This window comes from Phyllobates terribilis, unplaced genomic scaffold (assembly GCF_046119375.1).
Source record: "Phyllobates terribilis strain yellow unplaced genomic scaffold, ASM4611937v1 Scaffold_4193__1_contigs__length_63871, whole genome shotgun sequence".
In the NCBI taxonomy this organism is placed as follows: domain Eukaryota; kingdom Metazoa; phylum Chordata; class Amphibia; order Anura; family Dendrobatidae; genus Phyllobates; species Phyllobates terribilis.
The window spans coordinates 38,722-63,872 of record NW_027366945.1 but is presented as its reverse complement, the minus strand read 5'-3'; the positions used below and the strand labels follow the sequence as shown (position 1 = coordinate 63,872).

The 25,151-nt window shown below is 37.5% G+C and overlaps 1 protein-coding gene across 1 annotated transcript; it reads left to right on the top strand.

The window, feature by feature from the left end:
* The first annotated feature begins 15,967 nt into the window (after nucleotides 1-15,967).
* Nucleotides 15,968-21,043, top strand: LOC141248966 (uncharacterized). Its single transcript, XM_073669511.1, has 6 exons — nucleotides 15,968-16,267; nucleotides 16,570-16,683; nucleotides 16,752-16,887; nucleotides 20,279-20,520; nucleotides 20,599-20,753; nucleotides 20,980-21,043. The coding sequence occupies exons 1-6, from the start codon at nucleotides 15,968-15,970 to the stop codon at nucleotides 21,041-21,043; spliced, it is 1,011 nt and encodes a 336-aa protein (XP_073525612.1).
* Nucleotides 21,044-25,151: the final 4,108 nt, after the last annotated feature.

Sequence of the window (25,151 nt, the reverse complement as noted above, 5' to 3'; positions counted from 1 at the left end):
TGCGATTTACTATGACCATTTGCACTACTGAATACTGAAGTGTAGCTTTACTAGGAATTATCTTCCAATCGTTTGATAATCCGTTTAATCAAGTTTTCTAGCAATAGAGATTTATAACCCATTTTGTTACTTTGAATTTGTTTTAATAGAAATTGATTTTGGAAATTGATAAACAAGCTCCTATGGGATTTGAACTTTATTTTCCCTTTGCTCCTGTTAATTAGGTCTTAGGTTAGTTTAGAATAAATTGGTGAGATTAACCACTTCACAAACCTTGCATAATAAGGTTTTTGTCTAACTTGAAATTATGACCGACAAACATCTCCTTAACTATTGTCAAAATATTTTAGATAACTACTCTATTTTCATTTGAATTTCTTCGTCTATTGCTATTTTAGAGGTTCATAATTTTGATTCGATGGATATGGGTTCACAATGTCAACACCGACCTTTTTCTTATTTTTTACCTTTCCCTTGCGTGGTTTGTGTAGCTTTCCTATGCTTTCTATTTCTTCATATTATCAGGGATGATCAATCAGGAATGTCTCTTTGCTTTCATATATTTGTTGATTAATAATAAGAACTTTAACAATGAGGTAGGTTTGTTTGTATTCATGTGTGGGCTTTCTGGTTTCAGATATTGGGTGTATTTTAAAAGTAAGCATTATAATAATAGTGTGAGTAGTTAAGCATGATTTTATGTTTAATATTGTGACACCAGTGTTGTTATAATTGATATGGCTGCATTTGATATATAGGTTAGGACAGTGATGTTTTCTAACCATCTTGGCTTGTTTAATTTCATTACTCTAGGTTGCTTGAAATTCTTCCCAATGCAATGCAAAGCTTGATTGATTTCGATGAATTGAGTTCAAACTTCTAACCATTTCTAGTTGTTGAATACTTTTGCCAAATCCTCTTTCCTAGGTATTACATACAACTTGATTTGTCAATATTATATTAAACTATTGTAATAATGATATACAAGAGGAGGATCATACGTGTAGTGGACTTTAAATTCGAGAGAGGATGTGTGCTTATTTGTAAAGGGTGTTTTTTCAGGAAACTATCCGTTATTTGTCAAAATTTATAGAAAATCATATGTTATAAAGCTATTTATATTGTCCATCCAAATTTTATTCCCGTTATCAATTAACAACTTTTCCCCCTAATCTGTTAGTTGAGCTATCTAAAGTGTGAAAAGTCTTTTTTGCCCTCAACTTTTTAAACTTTTTAAAGTCAGAGTAGGTTGTTTTATTTTGGTTATTTGTTTTTTTGTTGGACTGCCTACCTATAAAAATCATAAATTCAAAATGTTCATTTTCTTACTTGGATACCCACTAATAAGTTGGTTACCATTTTATTCCTAAAACTTCAAAAAAATAAGGTCAAAATAGACTTTTCACACTTTTAGATGGGTCAACTAACAAAGTAGGGAAACATGTGGTTGATTATTGACGGAGAACAAAATTTGGTTAATTATAAATTATAACTTTATAATGGTTGGTTTCCTGCAAAATATCCTATTGTAGGATGTGTGCTTGAGTTGTGCATCTTTAGGATATACCTAGACCTGGGAAATGCGGGCTGGCCCACGTGGTCCGTCCAACCTTTCCACTTTATAGAATGAGCTTGCATAGTCTAAGGAGCACAAACGGGTTGATGGTTCTGAGCCCATTCAAATGAAGGGTTGGGTATGGTATGTTTCTGGAGCCCAAACGGGCCGATCTGGCCCGACCCATCTAGACAGGTCCTGGCCCGACCCTTTACCCGACTCGTAAGCCCGCATCAAGGCCCTTGTTAGTTATATGAACTAGCCTCTTAGTTCATATAATTAATAATGCCTCAGTTTTAATGATAACAAACAACATTATGTACTAATATGTGTATTGAGTGAGATATCGCAGGAAAACAATAGGCCTTAGAGTTAATTTGGTGGTTTATGCTTGGAAAGCAACGAGCTGAAGTAAACATACAAGAGCGAGTCCAGCGAGAAGAAAAGTGCTTAACATGCTTAACTAAGAGCAAGGGAACGAAGCGCTACTAGAGGGAACCGAGTAAGAAGAATGAGGAATCAAGTATTAGAGAAGCAAATCGCTACACAAGGAGGAAGCGATCAAGGGGACTGAGTACACTGAAGGGGATTGAGTGCGTATTTATGGAAGGACATCTCATAAGGCACTATAAAAGGAAAGATTTGATTCGCAAAGATAAATCAGATTTGAGATCTTATTTGTTGAAGCAAGTTTGTTATTATACTTGACTAGTTTAGATTTAGTAGTTTATTTATTGTTATTATCATGCTTTTCGGTATTTAGTTCTCGACGATTATGCCATAGTATAAATAGTAAAGTCATTTATCATTAAACGTTTTGTTGAACACACAGAGAGAGAGAGAGAGTTCATATTGATTTAGGACTTAGGCAATGATTAGGAGAGTTTAGGAAGAAACTGAGAATTATGTGTTCGCGTAATCGTTGTAAGCCCTACAAGAAATCAAATCAACAATCATTTTTTGAAGTTATTTATTTATTTGCTCTTAGCTTTTCTTTCCGCACAAAAGTTTCAATCTTTAGTTAAAGCTAAGATCTTCACGATCCACAATTGGTATCAGAGCGGGATCCAATTTCAAAACGACAATGAAGAACTCAGAATTCAACCTCGGCATGTCCCTCAACAAGCCTCACCAACTTCGAGAAGGAGAACTTGATTGGTGGTTGGGGGTGCACACGACGTTCATTCAAACCTAAGACTACCAATGCTGGAAAATCATAGAGCTTGGAGACGAAGTGCTTCCAGAGTTGAAGCAAATACGGACTGGCAACAAGAGCACTATGCCAAGATGGGAGAAGAACTCAAAAGCTCGACAACTGGATTCTGTGTGGACTTACCTGCACAAACATTGACAAAGTCATTAGCATACAAACGGCCAAGACATGTGAGAAGCTATTATCTCCATACACAGAGGGAGTGAAGACCAGAAGGATACCAGAAAGTTCATGCTTCAAAGGGAGTTTTAGTCGTTCAAACAACTTCCTGGTGAAAGCGTGTCAGCCTGCCAATCGCGCTTCACAATCCTGATTAACGAGTTGACTGCCTCTGGCGTAACCATTCCTCCTTCAGATTAGACACTGGTTGTCATATTTGCTATGAGCGATAAATTCGAGCTCACTCGATGAATCACGCTCATGTCTCCAGATTGCAAGAAGCTTCCAATAGTTGACATATTTGGCAAGTTCTTTGATCAAGAGAACGTTGATTCACTGAAGGGCTTAAAAGTAAGAGAAGCCACTATAACATCGCTAAAGCTCACAAAGGTGCTTGAGAAGATGGACATCAATGATGGTGAAGAGGATGAGGAAGATGATACAGAAGTCGCTCTCATGACGAAGATGGTAAAGAAGTGGTTCAAGAAGAGAGCTAGACCAGGAGAGTCATCATCTTCGACTAAGCGTGATCTCAAGGAGTACACCTGCTATAACTGCCAGAAGAAGGGGAATCTTTCCAAGATGTGCACTAAACCAAAAGTAAAAGCCACTGAAAAGAAGGCAGTATTATCAGCATGGGGAGAAGAAGATGATGAAGCTGACCTTCAGTCACAAAGGATTCCAAGGCAGTATTATCAGCATGCAGAGGCCCTTTCCTCTGAGGTAAAATATCTTGACACATTTCCTAATCGCTTAAACATGCTTGAAAAGAAAGATCTTGTTAATATGATTAAGGGGCTACTAGAAGACACTGAAGCTTTAAAATCTCAAATCACTGAATACGAAGAGAAGTAACTGAGCTATGTAGTGAATGTCTAGACTTGTCCACTAGGTTAGCTAATAAAGAAAAGGCGTTAGTAAAATCTAGGAAACTGAGTCTGATGACGAAATCCTGCAAGGGCTGCAAGGGTAAGCAACTTCAAGGGGGATCGTCAAAGGACTTAGAATCTAAGGTAGAAAGCAACTTAGGGCTAATTCTTGCGAAGATCGCCGAATTAACAGAATCCATCAATGAGAAAACGGTGAACCAAACTGTCTTTGTAAAGGCTAGACCTGGATTAGGATATGATCTAGATTCCTCTAAGTTCTCGAGCACTAATGAAAAGCTCAGCAGAGAATTAAGTGAAAAAGCTGAGACCTTAGACAAGGCCCTTCAAATCTGTAGAAGCAAGAATGAATTCTTAGAGAAAAAGGTTAAGGTACTTGAACAACCATTAGGGGATAACAATTATGGTTTCATGGAGAAAAGGCTCATAAGATGTATGTGAGCCAAGCCCAAGGGATCGTTGCAAACATACTAGATCCCAAGGTTAAGGATAGGAAGCCCTTTAGACCTGAAAAGGGAAAATATGCTTATTGTGAAATACAATGAATGGGGCAGATTTTGTGGTAACAATGGTCAAACGATACATTCTTGCAAGAAGAAGCAAGCGCTAAGTAATAAGTCATACAGGTCACCCACTCGCACTACGTGTGAAGTGAGTAAGCTTGAATGATCCTTCTCACTTAGAGCATGCCTATTCACCCAAAGGCCAAAGGCTCGATCGTAGTCTCTCTCCTAATACTAACCAAAAGGCTAATCCACCCAGAAAAGTTGAGCTTTGATGGGGTTCCAAAAGTTTGATTGCTTATTTGTAGGGAAACTTGAGCAACGAGAACAAATGGTACATAGACAGTGGCTGCTCATGTCACATGACCGAAGACAAGGAGAGACTACGAAGTTTTCAGGAATATGATGGTGGAAGTGTATCATTTGCTGACAAGAGAGTTAGAGAAATCACTGGACATGGAAAGGTACATCTCAATGACAAGATAGATATCCAGATGCTGAACTTTGTGGAGAGTCTTCGCTACAATCTCTTAAGTGTAGCTCAACTTTGTGATGAGGGACCAAACGAGGTGACCTTCACTACCTCAAAGTGCTTCGTGAGAAATGCCATTGGGAAAATGATTTAAAGGGAAAGCGAGTCAACAACACGTATATATTCGACTCCAGCAGTCCATCTTCATCCCAAAGAGTCACCTTTGTCTTGCTTCTATAGAAGATCAAACCGACTTATGGCATCAACGACTAGGGCACGTCAATATACATCTTATACATAAGCTACGTGCAAAGGAACTAGTCCATGTCTTACCTCTCATCAAGATAGACAACATGACACACTGTGCTAATTGTGTCAAGGGAAAGCAAGTCATGAGCTTGTTCAAAGCTAAGCAGGACATCACAACAAAGAAGCCCCTTGAGCTACTTCATATGGATCTCTGTGGGCCAATGTGTGTTCAAAGCCCTGGTGGAGCACGCTATATATTTGTGATTGTTGATGACTACTCCAGGTTCACTTGGACCTTATTCCTGCGCTCCAAGGACCAAGCCTTCTCGCGCTTCATCGAGCTAGTCTCTTTACTTGAGAATTCTTTATCTCTGAAGGTGCGCTCTATAAGATCAGATCATGGAACTGAATTCGAAAATGGAGATACGCTGAGCTACTGTATTGAAAGGGGAATCGCTCATAACTTTTCAGCCCCTAGATCTCCACAACAGAATGGAGTGGTTGAGAGAAAGAACAGAATGTTAGTAGAGATGGCGCGCACCATGTTACTTCAAAGTGGAGTCACCCCCACTCTATGGGCTGAAGCGGTGAACACTGTATGTTACATCACCAACATAGCCCTTCTACGACTTTCACTAGACAAGACTCCATATGAACTGATCAAGGGATACCCTCCAAGCTTATCTCATTTCATGGTATTTGGATGCAAGTGCTACGTGCTGAATAATGGGAAAGACAACTTAGGCAAGTTCGATGCACAAAGTGATGAAGCCACCTTTATTGGCTATGTCCCTAAAAGCAAAGCATACAAGGTGTTCAACTAGAGAACAAGAAATTTCGAGGAGAGCATACATGTGGTGTTTGATGAAGGCACATTCCATTCTTCTTCGCCAAATACCCTCCGATCCATTCCCAGAAGTCGCCACCGTAGAAGCATCCGTAAAAAAAGAGCCCTTACTCCTAAAGCATTAAATCCGCTCGCCCCTCCATATATTGCTTCAGTTCCCTCAGGCCCAGACACAGATAGTGATAATGAAGGGCCCTCTCAGTCACACACAGTCTAGAATTCAGCGCCTCCCACTAGAGTCTTTCAACAACAAGGTGCTCATCCTCCGGAGAATATGCTCACTCCATTTCACTCCAGAATTCACACTCGCTCTCGTGTAGCTCAACTAGCACCTCCAGATACGATTGTTGAGACACTTGATGAAGACGCTGAGAAACAAGCCTATGTGCCTTCAACGCTTTTGTCTCACTCACTGAACCTAAGAACATCAAAGAAGCCATTATTGATCCAGATTGGGTGGCAACCATGCAAGAAGAGCTCCATGAGTTCGAGCGGAATAAAGTCTGGCGCCTAGTCCCTAAGCCCTCTAATCGCACCATCATAGGCACACGCTGGGTATTTTGAAACAAGCTTGATGACTCACGAGATGTGGTAAGGAACAAAGCGTGTTTAGTTGCACAAGGATACAATCAACAAAAGGGGATCGACTATGACGAGACCTATGCTCCATTCGCTCGATTAGAGGCTATTCGGCTTTGATAGCCTTCGCTTCACACAAGGGCTTCAAGGTTTTTCAAATGGATGTGAAGACGGCCTTCCTCAATGGTGTGCTCAACGAAGAAGTGTATGTGAAGCAACCCCCATGATTCGAGGACTCAATACACCCTGAGCACGTGTATTTCTTGGACAAGGGACTCTATGGATTAAAGCAAGCACCAAGGGAATGGTATGAGTGTCTCTCTGAGTACCTCATCGCCAACAACTACAAAAGGGGAACAATCGACAAGACGCTCTTCATCCAGGAACATAAGGGCGACATCCTAGTGGTTCAGGTTTACGTTGATGACATTATTTTGGCTCCACTAACATTTCGCTTGTAGAAAAAATTCAAAGACGTGATGAGCAACAAGTTCACATGAGCATGATAGGGGAACTCAACTTCTTTCTCGGGCTACAAGTGGTGTAAAAGGTTGAAGGCATTCAAATCCATCAACAAAAGTACTTAAGGGAGATCATAAGAAGTTTGGGATGGAGAATAGCAAGTCCCTCCACACTCCAGTGTCCACATGCACTAAGATTGATGCAGACCTTAACGGACCAAAGGCAAAAGAAACACTCTATAGAGGTATGGTAGGATCCTTGATGTATCTAGTTGCCTGTAGGCCTGATATTGTCTTTGTAGTGAGTCTATGTGCACGATTTCAGTCTGATCCAATGGAGTCGCATGTCGCTATCATTAAGCGAATTCTTTGCTAATTAAAAGGGACGGGCAACTTACGTTTATGGTACCCTAAGAACTGTGATTTTACCCTTGTTGGATATACAGATGCTGACTATGCAGGTTATCTCGTTGATCGCAAAAGCACCTCAGGTATGGCTAAATTCCTAGGCCCTTGCCTCATTTCTTGGGGCTCTCGCAAGCAAAATTCAATAGTTGTGTCCACCACGAAGTCGAAGACATAGCAACCACTTCTTGTTGTGTTCAACTCCTATGGCTCAAGAAACAACTCAAGGATTTTGGTATTTCGATGGGCTTAATTGAAATAAGGTGTGACAACACCAATGCGATCAATATCTAAAAGAACCTTGTGCATCACTCTCAAACCTAGCATATTGACGTGCGTCATCACTTCCTTCGAGACAATGTAGAGAAGAAGCACATAGATCTCACCCACTGTAGGACTGAGGATCAATAGCAGACATTTTTACCAAGGCCTTGAACAAGGAACCATTCATCAAACTCAGACTTTACTTGGGCCTTATCCCCCTTTATTAAGCATCTCCTTCACGTAAGCCCCTTCCTTTGATCTTGTGTAAATCAGTGCTCTTTTAATCTTGGGAAATTAGGACTAATACATGCACAAACCTAGCATGTACTCCTAAAAAGGTATACGTCCTTCACATATTTTGTGTGATGCTAAATGATAAACGCTCGATTAGGCTCTTCTAGGATTGTACTATTGCTTGCTAAAACTTGATCTATATGCATGCTCTTCATTTTCAAGCCATTATATATATGTATGATGATCGCTTCTTCACCATATGATCAAGTCCCTCAGATATGATTCGTGCTTATAGGCCAGTCCCTTAGCCTAGATCTTAGTGTTACGTTCCCAATAACCAAATAAGCCACAACTGGGAATATTCACTGAGATGTCAAAAGCTTACCCATATACCTTTAGCACTTGTTGTTTTTAAAAGAGCTTCTATGTCCTTTGTGTGTGTGAAATTATTATGTGCTTAAGCGAGTTAAACAATCCTACCACGTATGGGAATTGGAGAGACAACGCGTCGATAAATGGGGACCGAGTAGTATAGAGATGGCAAGAGCATATCATGAATAATATGTACTTTGGGACCGAGTAACCAAGAATTGAGTGAAGCGACATTAGATTAGGGACTGAGTACAATGACCGACAGAATCATAGGGACCGGCGTCTCAACGGTAGACTACCTTATAGGCACTCATTACTCGCCAGTTCACCAACAACCACTTGCTTCTGCAAAAAACGAGGCGCCGTTCCTGATATGACTTTGAGACGTTGTGATTCGACCGTTCGCCGACCTCCATAAATAGCCCTCCACACTAGATTCAGACCCTCTTCACTGCTTTCACACTATCCCTCTATACATTAAAGCCCTAATCTCTCAACGTTCTCATCTCTTAAATCTCCACTTCTCTATCACACGCCTCCATTTTTCTCTTCATTTACTCTCTCCAAACACATATGGCCAACCTAATGAACATCAACCCTGATTAGTGGGCAGAGTGCTTGAAATTTTAAGCGTTCATGGAAACCACAACCGCCACTTCATCAGTCCCACCTTCTACCTCACAAGCGCCGGTCTCCGACACACCAACTCCTCAAAGGCCACTCTCCCTAGTCCTGGGAAAGCAACCCACTCCACAACCTTCACCGTCACCACCTCCTCCATCTACCACAAACCTCCCTTCACACCATCAATCACCTGCCCCAATAGAGGAAGGTCCTCAGAACATCGAGGCCATCCATCACATCTCCTCTACTGAGCCTAAGGCCTCCTCCACAGACTCCACTAAGCACACCCCCACAACATCAATGCACGATGAATCTACACACCAGCCTCTCTCCATCACCTCCACAGCTCTTACCCTCACCTCTCCCGCCTCTCCAACACACCTACCATCCCACAAAAGGGCATTAGAAATCACTCCTTCCTCCACCTCTCAGAAGCGTCACAAGACACAATCGTCCAAGGCCATCGTTTATTCTGAAGGAACTGCTTCCTACAACCTCTCACCCGCGCATGACAACTTTTCTACAAGGGTGGTGATCGAGCCGCTCATTATCGGCCAGGGGTTTTGGACAACCCTCAACCCTGCTGAGTTCGATGTAGTTGCGACTGTAGCATCGCTCAAACGGATGCGCTGGTCCGAGATCGAGGACAATCCCTTCATAGTCGACCACGAGGAGGTGCGAAAATTCTACAACACACTGGTTGTTATGCCTCCCTTTCCTGGACAGCACTACTCCGTAGCTCAGATCCCATGGGGCGAAGAGCCAAAGATGCTCAACATAAAGCTCCTCGCCAAAGTGCTCGACTTACCCACAGGCAAAGGGTATGCCTCTCTCCCAAAGAAGAACTGACCCTCAGGCAAGGCTGAGACACTCGAGTTGCTGGTTGGGAAAGCGCGACCAAAGGAAATCAAGACGAACATGCTGAGCTTTGGGACCAAGATGCTTCACTACATCATGCTGCGCAAGATCATCCCCATGCAAGAGAAGCGCGACACTGTAACGATCGCATATGCTTGCCTTCTGCGTGAGGTCATTGAAGGCAACATCATTGACACGCCGCAAATCATCCTATCTCACATGCTGACGATAAAAATGTACAAGAATCACGCCCTCACTTATCCCCACATCGTCAAGAAGATTATACTCGAGCTGGGGATTTACATGCTCGTAAAGGAACAGTCTGTGAGAGCATCGTCACTGAGACTGGACTGCGCAGGCTGCTCAAGCATGCGAGTATGGAAGTGCCTGTGTAAAAGCTGAAACTAGGGTCAACACCCAGAACTGAGACCAGACCCGACCCCAAACCCAAACCCAAGTCCGAAGCCACAACCCCTCCCAAAACTGAGCCTAGACCTCCCAGAATGAAGAGCCCCTTGAAGGAGCCTAAGCCGCTGCTGCCGCCAAACATGAGCTCAGAGGAAATACAACTTCGTAGTCTAGAGGCTGTGCTCCAGACTAACAGGCACTTGTCAGGCCTCATGCGCATGATAGATTGACACCTTCACCACATGAAGGCGCTCATGATAGGGCCTCTGAAGGAAGGTTGTGAAGACGCTTACGAGGATGAGTATCACTAGGAGTAGCTGCTGTCTCGGTTCCCCTTAGGATTCTCAGAAATTCCAAGCTCCTGAATAATACTTGTCTTTTTGCTCTTTTTGACTATATTTTCTGTGTGCTCGTTTCTTTCATTAATGATAAGTATGCTTTGGTTCACTTACCAATATTGCTCTAGAACGTACTGAGATAGGGCTTGACTTGATTAGTTTTCTTTCGTATCACTTAATCATTCCTCTAGAAGGTACGCACGTGCCTACACTTATCTTCCCTTGATTAATACTAAGCACACCTTTTTACATGATGTCAAAAGGGGGAATTTTACAGGCATAGGAGTTAATTAATTTAGGGGGAACTAGCACTTCGTATAAGTTAAAGGGTGATGAGTGTGTTCATTGATTAAGGGGGAATAAAAGCTACTTACTCCTCAACTCTACAATATGCCTATGCCATGATTCTATGTTTGTCATCATTAAAAGGGGGAAATTGTTAGTTATATGAACTAGCCTCTTAGTTCATGTAATTAATAATGCGTCAGTTTTAATGATAACAAGCAACCTTATGTACTAATATGTGTATTGAGTGAGATATCGCATGAAACAATAGGCCTTCGAGTTAATTTGGTGGTTTATGCTTGGAAAGCAACGAGCTGAAGTAAAGATAGAAGAACAATAGACACTTTGATGTTTTTATTTTTCTAGTTATAGATTTCTATAAATTCCCTTACTTTGAGTTGCATAATTGGAATTACATGAGAAATAAATGATAGAACGCCTGCCAAAAACGTCTGCCGTGAATTCGACTCTTGCTTTCCTCTTTAGTATCTACTAGTTAGGTTTAAGGATTGTTTAGGTTTTTTTAATGGAGAATCACTTGTCACGTCTTTACATATCGGTGCTTTCAGTTAAAACTAAACTACCAGCCAAAAAAACGTCCTAATGTTCACACCGGGTAACCAATTATCCTTCCACAGAGAAATAGAATCACCGTTTCTGACATTCCATTCAGTCACCTATATATTAAAGCTATCCCCTTTTAAGATCTCTCCTTAATTTTAGCCAATATTTTCTTAGGTGTATGTTCGGGGTCCCTACCGGTGAAAGCCTCGCTCTTCAAACGGCATGTGATGAGCAACTCAACATGTCCACGATGCAACTGTGATGAAGATACAGTGTGGCATGCGCTAATTGAATGCCCGGAGGTGGACCAAGCATGGGTCGGTACGAGCTTGCTGCAATGGGCACGATCCTACTGTTTTATCAGTTTTGCTGATTTTTTACAGGATCTAAACTCTATCCAACATTCCCGGGGGTTAAAGATTCTGGACATACGCATGGGTTGCTTGACACTCCCGAAATAAACACATCTTTGAACCGTCATTCACCAATCCAGATGTTATAGGAGGGGGTTTTCTAAGATACGTGGCCGATTACTCACGTTTTGAAATCAGCCGGCATGGTAAACAGACATCAAGATTGGGGATTAAGCAACATTAGGCAGAATCATGGCAAAAGCCACCGATGGGTGCTGTAAAGGTTAATGTGGATGCTTGTGTGGACGGTAATGAGTTTGGACTGGGTGTTGGTATTCGAGACCATTCAAGAACTATTCTTATGATCGCAAGTAAACAAATTCTTTCCTTCCAAGCAGCATTCATGGGTGAAAAGTCTAGCTATGCAGTGGGGCATCTCCTTGGCATTACATTGGGGTCACAACTCAGCCGTGATCGAATTAGATTGCGGGCCATTAATCACTAGTCTCAACGTCCATTCACCGACCAGGCCGTATAGTGCACAAGTAATAGATGATATTATAGCTCGTTGTTGTTCTTTTAGATCAGTTTCTTTTATGAATGTAAGGCAATCCGACAATACGGTTGCACATTTAGTGGCTCGTCTTAGTCCTAGTATTTCAAAGTGTGTTGTGTTTCTATGTAATTTCCCTCAAGGTATCGTTAGCCTTGCGGAACATGATTTAATATAAGCTCGCATTTGATTTTAAAATAAAATAAAATAAAATTATTTCTAAAACTTACTTAATAATTAAAGTATTAATCAATATCTTTTCTAAACATATATTATATTAAATATAGATTTCACTAAAAATCAAACAATAATATATTTATTTATTTATTTATTATGTTATATTAAATTGAGTACATATTTTGATGTATGTTTTACAAAAAAAAAATCACCAAATAAACTAATGATATTAAATTATTTTCCTTTTAAAGATAAAACAATGCAATATTTATTTCATGATTTATTTCTATGTTATATTTAATCTAAGTAAATTTAAATTTAAACGATTCTTCTAAAACTTACTTAATAATTATACTAGTAATCAATCTCTTTTATAAAAATAGATTATTTTTTAGTTTCAAATTAATTACTATATTAAATAGAGTTTCACTAAAAACAAAACAATGCAGTCACTTATATATTAAAGCTACCACATTTGAAGCTCTCTCCTTAATTCTAGTTAAAATTTTCTTAGGTGTAATTTTCTCATTAGATCTACTATTTCTCTCTTTTTCCTATTGGTTCTATTGTTCTATTTCTTATATTATTTATTTTTAATTAATTCCCACATTTTTAGGAATAAATTGATAAGATATTTAATTTTTATCTAATTAATTATTAAATTTAAATGTTTTTTCTAAAACTTACTTAATAATTATAATATTAATGAACCTCTTTTCTAAACTTAGATTATATTTTATTTTCCAAATTACTTACTATATTAAATATAGATTTTCACTAAAGATAAACAATGCAATATGTATTTTATCATTCATTTTTTTGTTATATTAAATTGAATCCATTATTATGATGTATTTTTTTAAAAAAACTTTTGTCAAATAAAGTAAATATATTAATATATTTTCCCATAAATATAAAACAATGTAATATGTATTTCATGATTTGTATTTATGTTATATTAAATTGAATCCAGTATTATAATTTCAATTTTACAAAAACAAAATTTACCCAAAAAGTAACTATAGTAATATTTTTTTGATGTAAATATATATCAAAACAACAAGTAGTTTAACTACATAATTAAAGTTTTAAGGGATGAACTTTATTATTACGATTAAGAATCTATTCAGAATTTAATTGTCAAAATCCGATCTATGTCAAATTTGGATGACACATATCAGTATGATCAATGTTGAATTTGGACAATCGTTCTCCATTGATTCAAATTTCATGGAAAATTGGTGACTTGGATTTAGGTGAGTTCATGATATATAACTTTAGAAAATAGTTTTTTATAGAAAAGCTAATTAATCTATAACATAATAATATAGAAAATAGTATTTACTACTATTCTTACCAAAATCGCATGTTAAATAATAATATAGTGTAAGTTAAATAATAACATAGTGTAAAATTATAAATAAAATTAGATATGTATAAAAAATAAACATAAATTTGATAAAATTATCCCTTGCATGGCACGAGCAATAAGCTAGTCCTTTTATAAGTTCTTTTCCAAATATAAAGTTGAAACTTGAGACTATTAATAAGATATGTTTTCTTTATCTCCTATGTAGGTAAACAAGTCTGCGTTTTTAAGTGTTTTTCTTTGAATAATTGATCTAAATGTTATTATGTTTTGATAAAAAAATTAAATTAAATTTATTTATAAAGCTTTGTTCATTATTTTTGATTTTCTTACATTAATTCCCCTTTCGGGTTTGTTTTTGCGTAACTAATAAAATGAAATTTGTTTTTTATTTTATTCCAGAAAAATTCTATTTATTTGATTTAATTCAAAATACATGGATAATAGTAATATGAAACTTTGAACCATGTAATTTGTTTTAGTGATTAAATTTGATCAAATATGATTGCTCTTCCTCTTTGTGATAGTCAAACGGCTTCTCATTTTATGAATCAATCTATTTAGTCATGGGCAAAGTTAATGCGAGAAAATTTTAACTTGCGTGAGAAATGAGAATTAGTGCTAGTACTTGGATTTAAAAAAAATCTAATGACTATGATTCAACCTCATTTAACATGAGTTGATTAAGTCAACATTGTTGGATGTTGACCGACATTGACCGACCGTTGATTTCGTTTTTTAGAGCCTAAAAACTTATTTTTTCAAGGGAGATTTTTTTCCACACGAAATGTGCAATATTTTTGCTCAGAATGTGCGAAATTTTTATACTAGAATGTGTTATAAATTGCATATATATTGTACGAGATTTCTAAAGACAAAATCTATCATGTTCTTAAATGTGCAATATTTTGTATTACATTTTGAATGACAATATTTTAAACATTTTGCATATGTTATTAGCATTACATGTACATTTACTAAGGAAATTTAGCACATATAGGAAACCGATGCACATGTAATTAAGAAGGTTATATATTAAAATTTTCAATCACATTTAATCATAATAACATTGTACATTTATTTATAATACCTTGCACTTTTACTCAAACAATCTTGCAAAATTACTCATAAAACTTTGCATATTTAATAAGAATATCTTGCATATGTGTAGAAAAGTTATGTACATTTGAACATCTACAACAACCAAATTCATTAGACTTTGCGCATTATTCAGAAAAACATTGCACAATTTTGTAAGAGAACCTCGCATAATAGTGATAATTCAATGCGCATTTACTTTTTTTAAGAAATCAAGTAAACCTAATCACATTCTAATGCACATTTACTTATAATACCCTACACGTTTACTCATGCAATCTTGCACAATTACTTTTAAAACATTGCTTTTATTCGTACGATCTTGCATATTTATTTATAAAATCTTGTATATTTACACAGAATATCTTGCACATGTATAGAAAACTAGTGCACATTTGATTCATTAAAAAAATCAACTAAACCTACTCACATTGTAATGCAGATTTGTATAGATTCTTGTTGCACATTTACATACAAAATATTGCATATTATTAGAAGAAAAGAAAGTTATATTTAGGAAAAAAAATTGAGATAAAATAAATTGGGCAACAAATTAATAGTTGACCATCATGAAATTAATTCTAATTACTGGATTTGATGATACCCAAATTAACCTTTATTTTTATTTCTAAGAAGTGAAAACTTTCTTACCAAAACTTATCCTACAATTATTTCTAACTTTTTTTGATTCTAAGCATTTTATATAAGTAGCCTAGAAGCATAGAAAATTAAATTTCATTTATTTTTTGACTATTTATATTTTAAATTTCATTACCACTAATGTTTATTAATAAGCCGCATGGCACAGGAAAAGGGTGTATGGGAAACGAAGGCAAATATTATATGTCGGTTCAATCGGCAAGAGTAGCTTTCATCTGAAAGATAGACTATTCTCGTCGCTCCCCCGGAATTCAGCCTCTTCCCCTTTTGCTACACCGAAATTTATATCCAAACCCTAAACTTCCACCAAATTTCTACTTTTATACACTTTGCCCAAAACAGAAACGGAAAATTAATTTGTCTACCGGAAACAAGTCGAATCATTGTCTCTACATATAGTATATGAATTATCCTTCTCTCCTTTTTTTCTCATCCCTACGTTTGATTCTTCCTCTTCATCTCTAGCTTCCTGCTCGCTCCATGGACGGAATATATGGTCTACACCCGACGCCGGCGGAGTACTCCGATAGGGCGCTTCTGTCGTCGGATGGCCTGATCCTCCCGTCCGATTACCAGTCCTTTATCACTAGTCCGGAATTCTCCCGCATGCCGCCGCCGCCGGATCATCTGATTTTCGGATCCGGCGAACTCGCCTCGGTGGCGTCAGCGATCAGCCATGAGAGGTGCAAGGAAAGCGACGCTTTCGCTGCTATCAAGGCCAGGATCGCCTCTCATCCTCGTTACCCTACCCTCCTCCAAGCTTATATCGACTGCCAGAAGGTTATCAGTTACTGTTATCATCATCGTAATCCCAACGATTTTTTAGAGAAAGAAGAAAGACAGTCTTACCAAATTCTTATCCTAAAGTAGTTTCATCAAATTCCGTGTCAGCTAAAATTTAAATTTGTTGTTGAAAGTACGATTTTCATGCTCTTAGCGAACTCGAACTCCAAAACCGTCACTCAATTATTAGACGGTTTGTTATACTTGCACTCGATGATTAAAACCGTCCGAACATAGAAATTTCAAATACTTTCGAAAGAACCTTTAGTTTCCAAAAGCTTTTGTGATGATTTTTGCAGGTTGGGGCGCCGCCTGATATAGCGCGCTTGTTAGATGAGATCAGGCGGGAGAACAACAAGGACGACGTCGTTCCGTCATTCATCGGAGCCGATCCGGAGCTCGATGAATTCATGGTAATTCTTCTCTAGTAGTTCCTCATCCCCTAGCCCTATCTCATCTCAGTGTAATTCCCCTCTAACAGGAAATATATTGCAATATACTAAAAAAGTACAAATTGGATCTGTCGAGACCGTTCGATGAAGCAACCGCCTTCTTGAACAAAATTGAATCGCAACTTGGAGATCTCTGCAACGGCGCCTTTGGTAGCACTGCTTCCGGTCAGTCTCCTCTTCACTTTAAACCAATTATATATTCATCTCCAGACCAGTTGCTTTGACATGTTGAGTACTACTCTATTAATTACTTGAAGCTAATTGAGATCCAAGCTGTTCAATTTTTCGGAAATTCATCATGATCGTGTTGCATGTACAGTGAAGTTAAGCCCTAGAAATTGGGGGAAGAAAACTTTTCGTACACTTCTGTTCAACTAGTTGCGTCTCTTGATCTGCTCTGCTGTTGTTAGAAATTAGAATAGACGTGACAGGGCGTTTTTCCTTACCTATTTATATGGCTAGAAATATCGCCATGCGTGAGTTCTCAACTAAGGTCTGTTGTTTTAAGGGGTTTTGATGAAGAGTCCGTAGTGGTGGACCGCTTCTTGCAGTTTTAGCAGAACCATTACTTCACTCTTCCCCCTTCTCTCTCAATAACTCATGTCAATGGATTATACAGTCCAGGTTTATTTTCATTATTATCTTACTGATCCTCCGCTGCCACTTTCCTGTCTGACTTCTTATCTTAGGTCTTTATTTTGCATTTTTTAAGTAGATTGAGTATTTTCTTTTTCCTTTGTTATAAAGTACTGCTGTTAAATGCATCTTTTCTACTGTGTCAGATCAACTTCACCTTAGAATAAAATAATAAGAAAATGACTTCCAGGAAGTGATATTGATTTTGACATATCAATGACATGACTGATGAATACAAATGACAAGTTTAACAGTTCTCCCGCTGGGAGAGGGCGAGATAGATTGAGTTGTTTCAGGTTAAGTATTGGCCTCTGTTTGTCATATTTACAATGTCCCTCTATTTATGATCTTTCTCATATCATTTCATGTGCTTGCAAATGTTGTTGTGGATGTACTACTAGTGTTTTTTTCCAGTTATTTTATGACAGTGTATGATATTTTTGTTATATACTTACTCATTGGAATGTTTTGATTTCGTAAGAAGTTTTAAAATCCTCCTAAATAGCTATATTCTTACCCAATTAGCACCTCTGACTATCGATATCTATGATCAAAGTTATGTAGCCATAGCCACAACTCTTGAAGACTCGTGCTTGCTAGTTAGCAAACACTTGAGTACATTTTCTCATTCTTGTATGCTCACATATGACTGATACTAGAAGAAATAGATGCATATAGGGAAATTGGTATTTCTCTTCGATTTCTAAGCTTGTGCTTGTATTACAATAGGAGTGATTATATCATTATTTTGGATGCAATGTTTTTGGTATGATGTACGATAGTGTTATATCTTGGGGTTTTAAAAGATTACAATTTCCAATGGAACACCAAAGCATCTACTCCACTTAAAGTAGACATTGGAAAATGGCTTTGCAGTGACTTGTCTGCATTTAAAGTTGAATTTTTCAGTGATGCATGCTGAATGAAAGAAAGGGCTTCCAATTTTTTTTGGGTCGAAGAGTAATTGGCTTCATATTGTACAATGAAACTCAAAAGGACAGTTCTTAATAACTTCCATTCTTCTCACATTTGCATGAAATATAGATTGACATACGAGTTTGTATAATGGTTGGTGATGTATTTTGCAGTGTAACCTGGTGAGCTTTGTATTTAGTTTATGGATTTGTTTTGTTCCTTAAACTAACCTGAGAATGATTAGTGGGCAGACTAAGTACACTTCTACTTAGGATCATTATTTTATGTTTGGTATTAGAAACAAAAGCTGCAGTTACTTGCATTTTATAAGCTCTGGTGATCGTGCAAACTGAAGGAAATGGCAGCCTTTCAATTAGAAAGGTTATTTTAGTAGGAGAAACTGATCTAATCTCTCAAGAATCTAAACACTTTAAAGGTTGGTATCGTCATGTTCAGGCTGTTATATATGGTAGGCAACTGGATGTTTTTCATTTTAAAGTACAAATAACCTTTTGGTAATATGATCATGTTTTGTGTGATTATTTCCTTAATCCATCTTGATCTCCTTTGCTTGCTTTTGGATTATTTATGCTCTTCACTCTTGCTGTCTTTACATGACTTTGTCTACTGATAATTTAGTCCACATGCCTCTATGCTTAGTAGATGATTCAGCATGTTCCCGTTCTTGAAAGGAAATGAACTTTTGCTAAAGAAATTACTCCTGAAAATAAACCTTAATGCTATTTATGTGGTCAGTCTGTTATTAGCTTGAAGAATGAACCTATGTTTGTTCTTTGTGTTACCCGTACTGATAGTTTTGTTTTACTGAAACCTGGTATTGGTAATGGTTTCTTTCCTAATCTTGTTTTGCAGATATGCTTTGACTAGAGTTAGTGCTAATCTGTACTCTAATCTAGATCTAAATAAAAGGTTAAACGCTAAAACAACATGACTAAAAGAATAGAGATTCGGGATTTTCTAAAGTAGATTTCCATTGCATGCATAGTTTGTGCCAAACAAACCCTTAAGTAAGAAACAACCGCGGAGTATAAAGAAAGAGTGGAAGTGGGAGAGATGAAAGTTGACATGGTGGGCTGGAGAGTGATATATAGAAGTGGTAGGGAATTCAGTTCATGCATGCACTGCTCACATGGGACTCCCGTATTTCACGCTGAATATATCTTCATCTTTTTTTGCTGCCATTTATACTTAGATAGGGTATTTATGCTTGTTTGGGACTTGAAACGTGTACATACCCTCATCTCTTATCTCCTTGTCTTGTGTGGGTCTCACCTCTTTATTTATTTCACCCTCATCTTCCATTTTTGCCGTACATTCATCACAATTTAAGCCTCGTTTCGTTTGGTATAATTTTCCGATAATAGAAACGAAAAAGGAAACGAATCTAGACAGTTTTTACGACGTTCATTCGTCGAGATGATTTTGACTCTCTTCGTCAAAGAGAGTCATATGACCATCTCGTAGTGAATTGCAAGTCACATAAATGGAAGTTATCCAGATTCGTTTCCGTTTTCAGAAAATTATAACAAACGTGGCCTTAATTGAAAAGGGCAAGAGTGTAAATACAAGTGTAAGATGCATGATGTCGATTTCATGGGCCAAACAAATAGAACCCCGCCTAGCTTAGCTAGCTTGGAATGGGTTTTTGGTTGTTTTATTATAGCGGGGGCTGTGTGGGGTCTGATGGCCTTTTTCAGCAGTTTCGGTAGGGAGAAAAAGGAAAAAGAAATTGGAAAAAGCAAAAGCGGGGTGGGTCCCGTTGAATATCTGGTTGAGCGTGTATTGCGGGGATGCTGCTGCGTTTGACTGGTGCCATCTTGTCCACTCTGACCTCCGAATCGACCTAACGAGCTTTCCTCCTTTCACCTTTAGTTTACCCTCCTCGAATCTGACCCCACACCTACTTTTACACTCCGTACTACATCTACAGCGATTATTGTAGTATGGTTTTCCGGAGTTTTGATAAGTTTCTGAGTTAATGTAGATGACGGCATGGTGTCTTCCGATGAAGAATACTGTAGCGGAGGAGGGGAGATAGACATACAGAAGCAGCCAAGAGAAGGGGACCGAGACTTAAAGGACAAGCTACTACGTCGATTCGGAAGTCACGTCGGCAGTCTGAAGCTCGAGTTTTCTAAGAAGAAAAAGAAAGGAAAGTTACCCAGAGAAGCAAGGCAGACTCTGCTCGAGTGGTGGAATTTACATTACAAGTGGCCTTATCCAACCGTAAGAATCGATCCAATAGATATATATATATATATATGGTTGTTTTGAAAGATAAACGTAATTGTATTGTTTGTGCAGGAAGGGGATAAGTTTGCGCTTGCTGAAGCAACGGGACTAGATCCAAGGCAGATCAATAACTGGTTTATTAACCAGAGGAAGCGCCATTGGAAGCCCTCTGAAAACATGCACTTGGCTCTCATGGATAATCTCTCTGCCCAACAATTTACAGATGGGTAATTAAGTCGCTACCTTTTTAAGTACTTGTTTTACCTGTATATTGGGATATATGTGTATTAACCTGCTCAACCATTAATGCAACTCTTAGATCTCACATCTGATTAATGATGAAAATTGCAAAAGACATAGGTTATGTTTTCTTTTAAGTATGTATGTATAATCTTATGCAAAAAAAACAAATTAATTCACCATTGCTTGTTGTGTTGCGATGTACTACCATAGATTGAAAAGCTTGTTTCGAAGTTGTTTTCGTTATGTACGTTGGGAAGCTGCAAGTGCCATCTGACCAACTATGATATAATATTAGTAAAATAAAAATACTTGATATTCTCTTCGCATGCAAATTTTAAAGTATAATCTTCTTCTAAATAACCATATTGACATGTCACTGAAAATATAAAAAGTATGTCTAAAAAATTAAATTAATTTAATGTAGTAATACATAGAATAAATGTGATAAAATATTTTTTTAATAAAATAACTGGTAGTCGTATCTAATAAAATTATTATTAAATTATATGTATTTGTATTTAGAGAGTAATAGTAATGATTGTACAAGGACAGTGATTTAGAGAATGTTTCGCGAAGAAGAAAGCAACTTGACATAATTTCATGGTTAAATTTTATTTAGAAATTTTATTTGGTGAAAGATCCAGCTATTAGGGTTACATGATCCATTCACACGCCAATGTTTGTGCCATTATCCCTTTATAGTATTGGCAGGCACTTATTTTATACTCCCTCCGTCCTAATTTGATCTTTCCATTTTTTTTTCGAGCATTATTCACACTTGCAAAGAATTTTCTCGTTTTCTCTTGATGTATATGAAAATACATAGTCATGTGTGGTCTTGTTTTATTCCTCGACGAGTACTTTAAGAATATCTAAATTTCATAATTTTTATACATGTATATTTAGAGATATTTACAAAACAAAACGTGCCTCGGCAAAAACGCCAAAAAAAATGGGAAGATCAAATTGGGACGGAGTATACAAGTTGTAAATCAAGGTTTTAATATATTTTATATTCAGCAGATGATATTCCAAAATATATCAAATCACTTGTTTGGAAATCTGAAGGTGGGAAATTTTGTCAACAACGTCCTTCGATTATTTAGGGTTTGTTTGGTAATATATTTATAAGGATATTATAAAAACACTTCACCTTTTTTCGTAAAAAATATATTTGTCGCGGAAAACAATGTCACACATTTAAAAAAGAAAATTAAACAACAAATATTTACTATATGAAAAAAGTCTTGATAAAGAATTTGTCAAACAATCCCTTAAGAGAAACCTAATTTTTTTATAGCTAATGAAAAAAATTGACAAACCGTAACATATAAGATGTACATCCTCTGTATGAAAATACTTATTATTCTAAAAATTCGTACATAAACTATTTTTTAAATTTTTTTTTATCCCAATTACTTAAACCAAAAAACAAAATTAACACAGCTATTATCACCTACCCCACTATAAAACCAAAAAAAAACCTACCCCACTACTTTTTAAAGAGGTAAAATTGCCCGTTTCAAAAAATATTCAAAAAAACAATTATTTTAAACAATCAATAGAGTCTAGATAGACAATTATTGTCAAAATACAGTAGTCCATTGAACCATACTATAACCCTAATCCTAATAGGAAGTCTTGCCAGCGAGTGATCAGACGTAGTGAGTGATCAAGTTACATAGTTATGGAGTGTGTTTCTTGCAATTGTTGGAGCCTGGATAAATTGTGTTGTTCGTGACTTTGTAGATGATGAAGATTTTGTTGTTCGTGCCCGGCAGATGGATCTTACTCTCGAACCGTCTAAGTCTTCTTTTATATGCGCAACCAACATAAGAGGAGGACATTCTTTAGATTTGACTTTCTGATGCTAAAGTCAGAAAATTTGTAAGTCTGAGAAAAATTTAACTTCGTGAGTGCTATGTATATAATATATTTAAGTATGAGGGTTGAAATAAACAGTTTCAACTAAGGCAAAATTGCTCGCAAAACTTGGATTTAACTTGTAGTGAATCAAATAGGATGACATGACAACTGGGAGAAAGAGAGCTCTCTTTCTCCCAGGCAAGCATATCACAGTGAATCGTAAAAATATTCAATAGTTGTTTCAATCCAAGTGACATATGAATGATAACGATGATAAGTCAACAATAGACATTTTTCCCTCATAGCATGCCTCGTTCAATGACAAGAAAACACATGTTCCTCAACTCGATTAAAAAGCAAGTCACTCGAATTCATGTTCCACCCGGGTTCGAGTCTCAATGATCTTTCACACTACGGAGATCGCACACTCGCACGATTTGCGCTAGAAACCGGGTGGAACATGAATTCGAGTGACTTGCTTTTTAATCGAGTTGAGGAACATGTGTTTTCTTGTTATTGAACGAGGCATGCTATGAGGGCAAAATGTCTGTTGTTTGACTTATCATCGTTATCATTCATATGTCACTTGGATTGAAACAACTATTGAATATTCTTACGATTCACTGTGATGTGCTTGCTTGGGATACATAATGATCAAGGATGGGGATGTTAGCAACACACATTTAGGTTAGGTTAGTTCATGTTTATTTCCCATTTATTAGTGTCTTGTTGGGGTTGTAGTCTTTGTTTTGTTGGGAGCAGGTACATGAGAGTTGTGGTGCGGATGATGGCTGTTACTATCGAGTTACCCCATACTAGCTCAGACCTTCGTGCTTCATGGAAGGGTTAGCAATCTTTTTCTTACTCGAGGATGAGCAAGGTGTAAGTGTGGGGGAATTTGATAGGCGCAATCCCGATGGCGCCAAGGGTGGGGTTTTAGGTGATTTTAGTGGCGTTTCAGAAGCACTTAAGTGTTAAACGAAGCATATGAGGAATCGGGACCAAAGACACTAAAGTGAAGACGAAGACATGATAAAGTGGAGGAACTTCTACAGAGACCAAACCGCGGTCACGGTCAACCGACCGGGGTCGGGCCACTCAGTGTTTGGCCAAGTTCAACAAAGACCAAACCGCGGTCGCGGTCCAGCAACCGCGGTCACGCCTGTCGTGTTACTCTTTGACCGGGAAGTCTTTGTAACCGCCTCAACATTATGGCTTTGAATGGTTTCGAAGTTACCATTTTTGGAGAGGGGTTTATAGTGTTTTTTCTAGGGTTTTGACTAGAATAATCACCACATTTTCTAAAACTCTCTCATTTTCCTTTGTACTTCCCTCTCTAGAGAACTCTTAGATTAATTTGTATTGCAAGATGATGATGATGAGGAACTAATCCTCTTGATTCGATCTTTGGATTAACGCGGTCTGGCGACCGCATTACTCTTTGACCGGGGAAGCCTTTGTAACCGCCTCAACATTATGACTTTGAATGGTTTCGAAGTTACCATTTAGCTAGAGGGGTTTATATTGTTTTTCTAGGGTTTTGACTAGAATAATCACCACATTTTCTAAAACTCTCTCATTTTACTTTGTACTTCCCTCTCTAGAGTACTCTTAGATTAATTTGTATTGCAAGATGATGATGATGAGTAACTAATCCTCTTGATTCGCTCTTCGGATTGAGGCCTCCGGATTTGGCATAGATTGTAAAATTTTCAAACCCCTTGTTTGATTCAATATATGGTTGTTTTGATAATCTTGTGTTTGAGATTTGATTGATTTGTATTATTTATCTACTTTGGCCAACTAGGTTTGTTAATGTTTATCATATTGCTAGATTAGATAATTCGATATGAAGAATCTTTTCTTGTGGTAGCAACATAATTTGCATAAACTATTTGTGAGTGCATCTTGTGTAGATTTATCAAATTCGTGTCGAGTATCGACAATTTGTCAATGATATCACACGAACCCTATCTATTCTTGATCGTAATGATATTATATTATTGAATCTTGTGATTTCCATGGTTATAGCATAGTAAGGGGTTAGGACTATTTGGACTAGTTGCTTTCTTAGAACAAGGATTAGGACAACATGTTGAATGTATGAACATAGGGCGTTAGTAATCTATAATCTATTGCCTATCTGCTTGCCGATATTTGAAGAGTGAATGCTTTTAATCTTATTTCCTACTAATTGTTATTGCATACTTTGGTCACTTCCAACCAAACCCCCCATTGTTACTTATTAGTCATACATAAGTGTTAAACGGATAACTGTGTCCCTTGGGTTCGACCCTTACTTCCACTATACTCTATAGTGAGAGTTTGGTATTCTTTGATTTAGGCACATACTACATTGGCTTTGTCATAGTTCCTCAAGCATACTCTTTCAGACCTTCAAATATGTTGATTCTTCAGTGGAACAAGCGCAACTACTACATCCCAGTTCATGATTTTGCAACAGTTGTTGGCCTCGACACTAGCAAAGTACAACTTGGTGCTGAAGAAAAATTGGC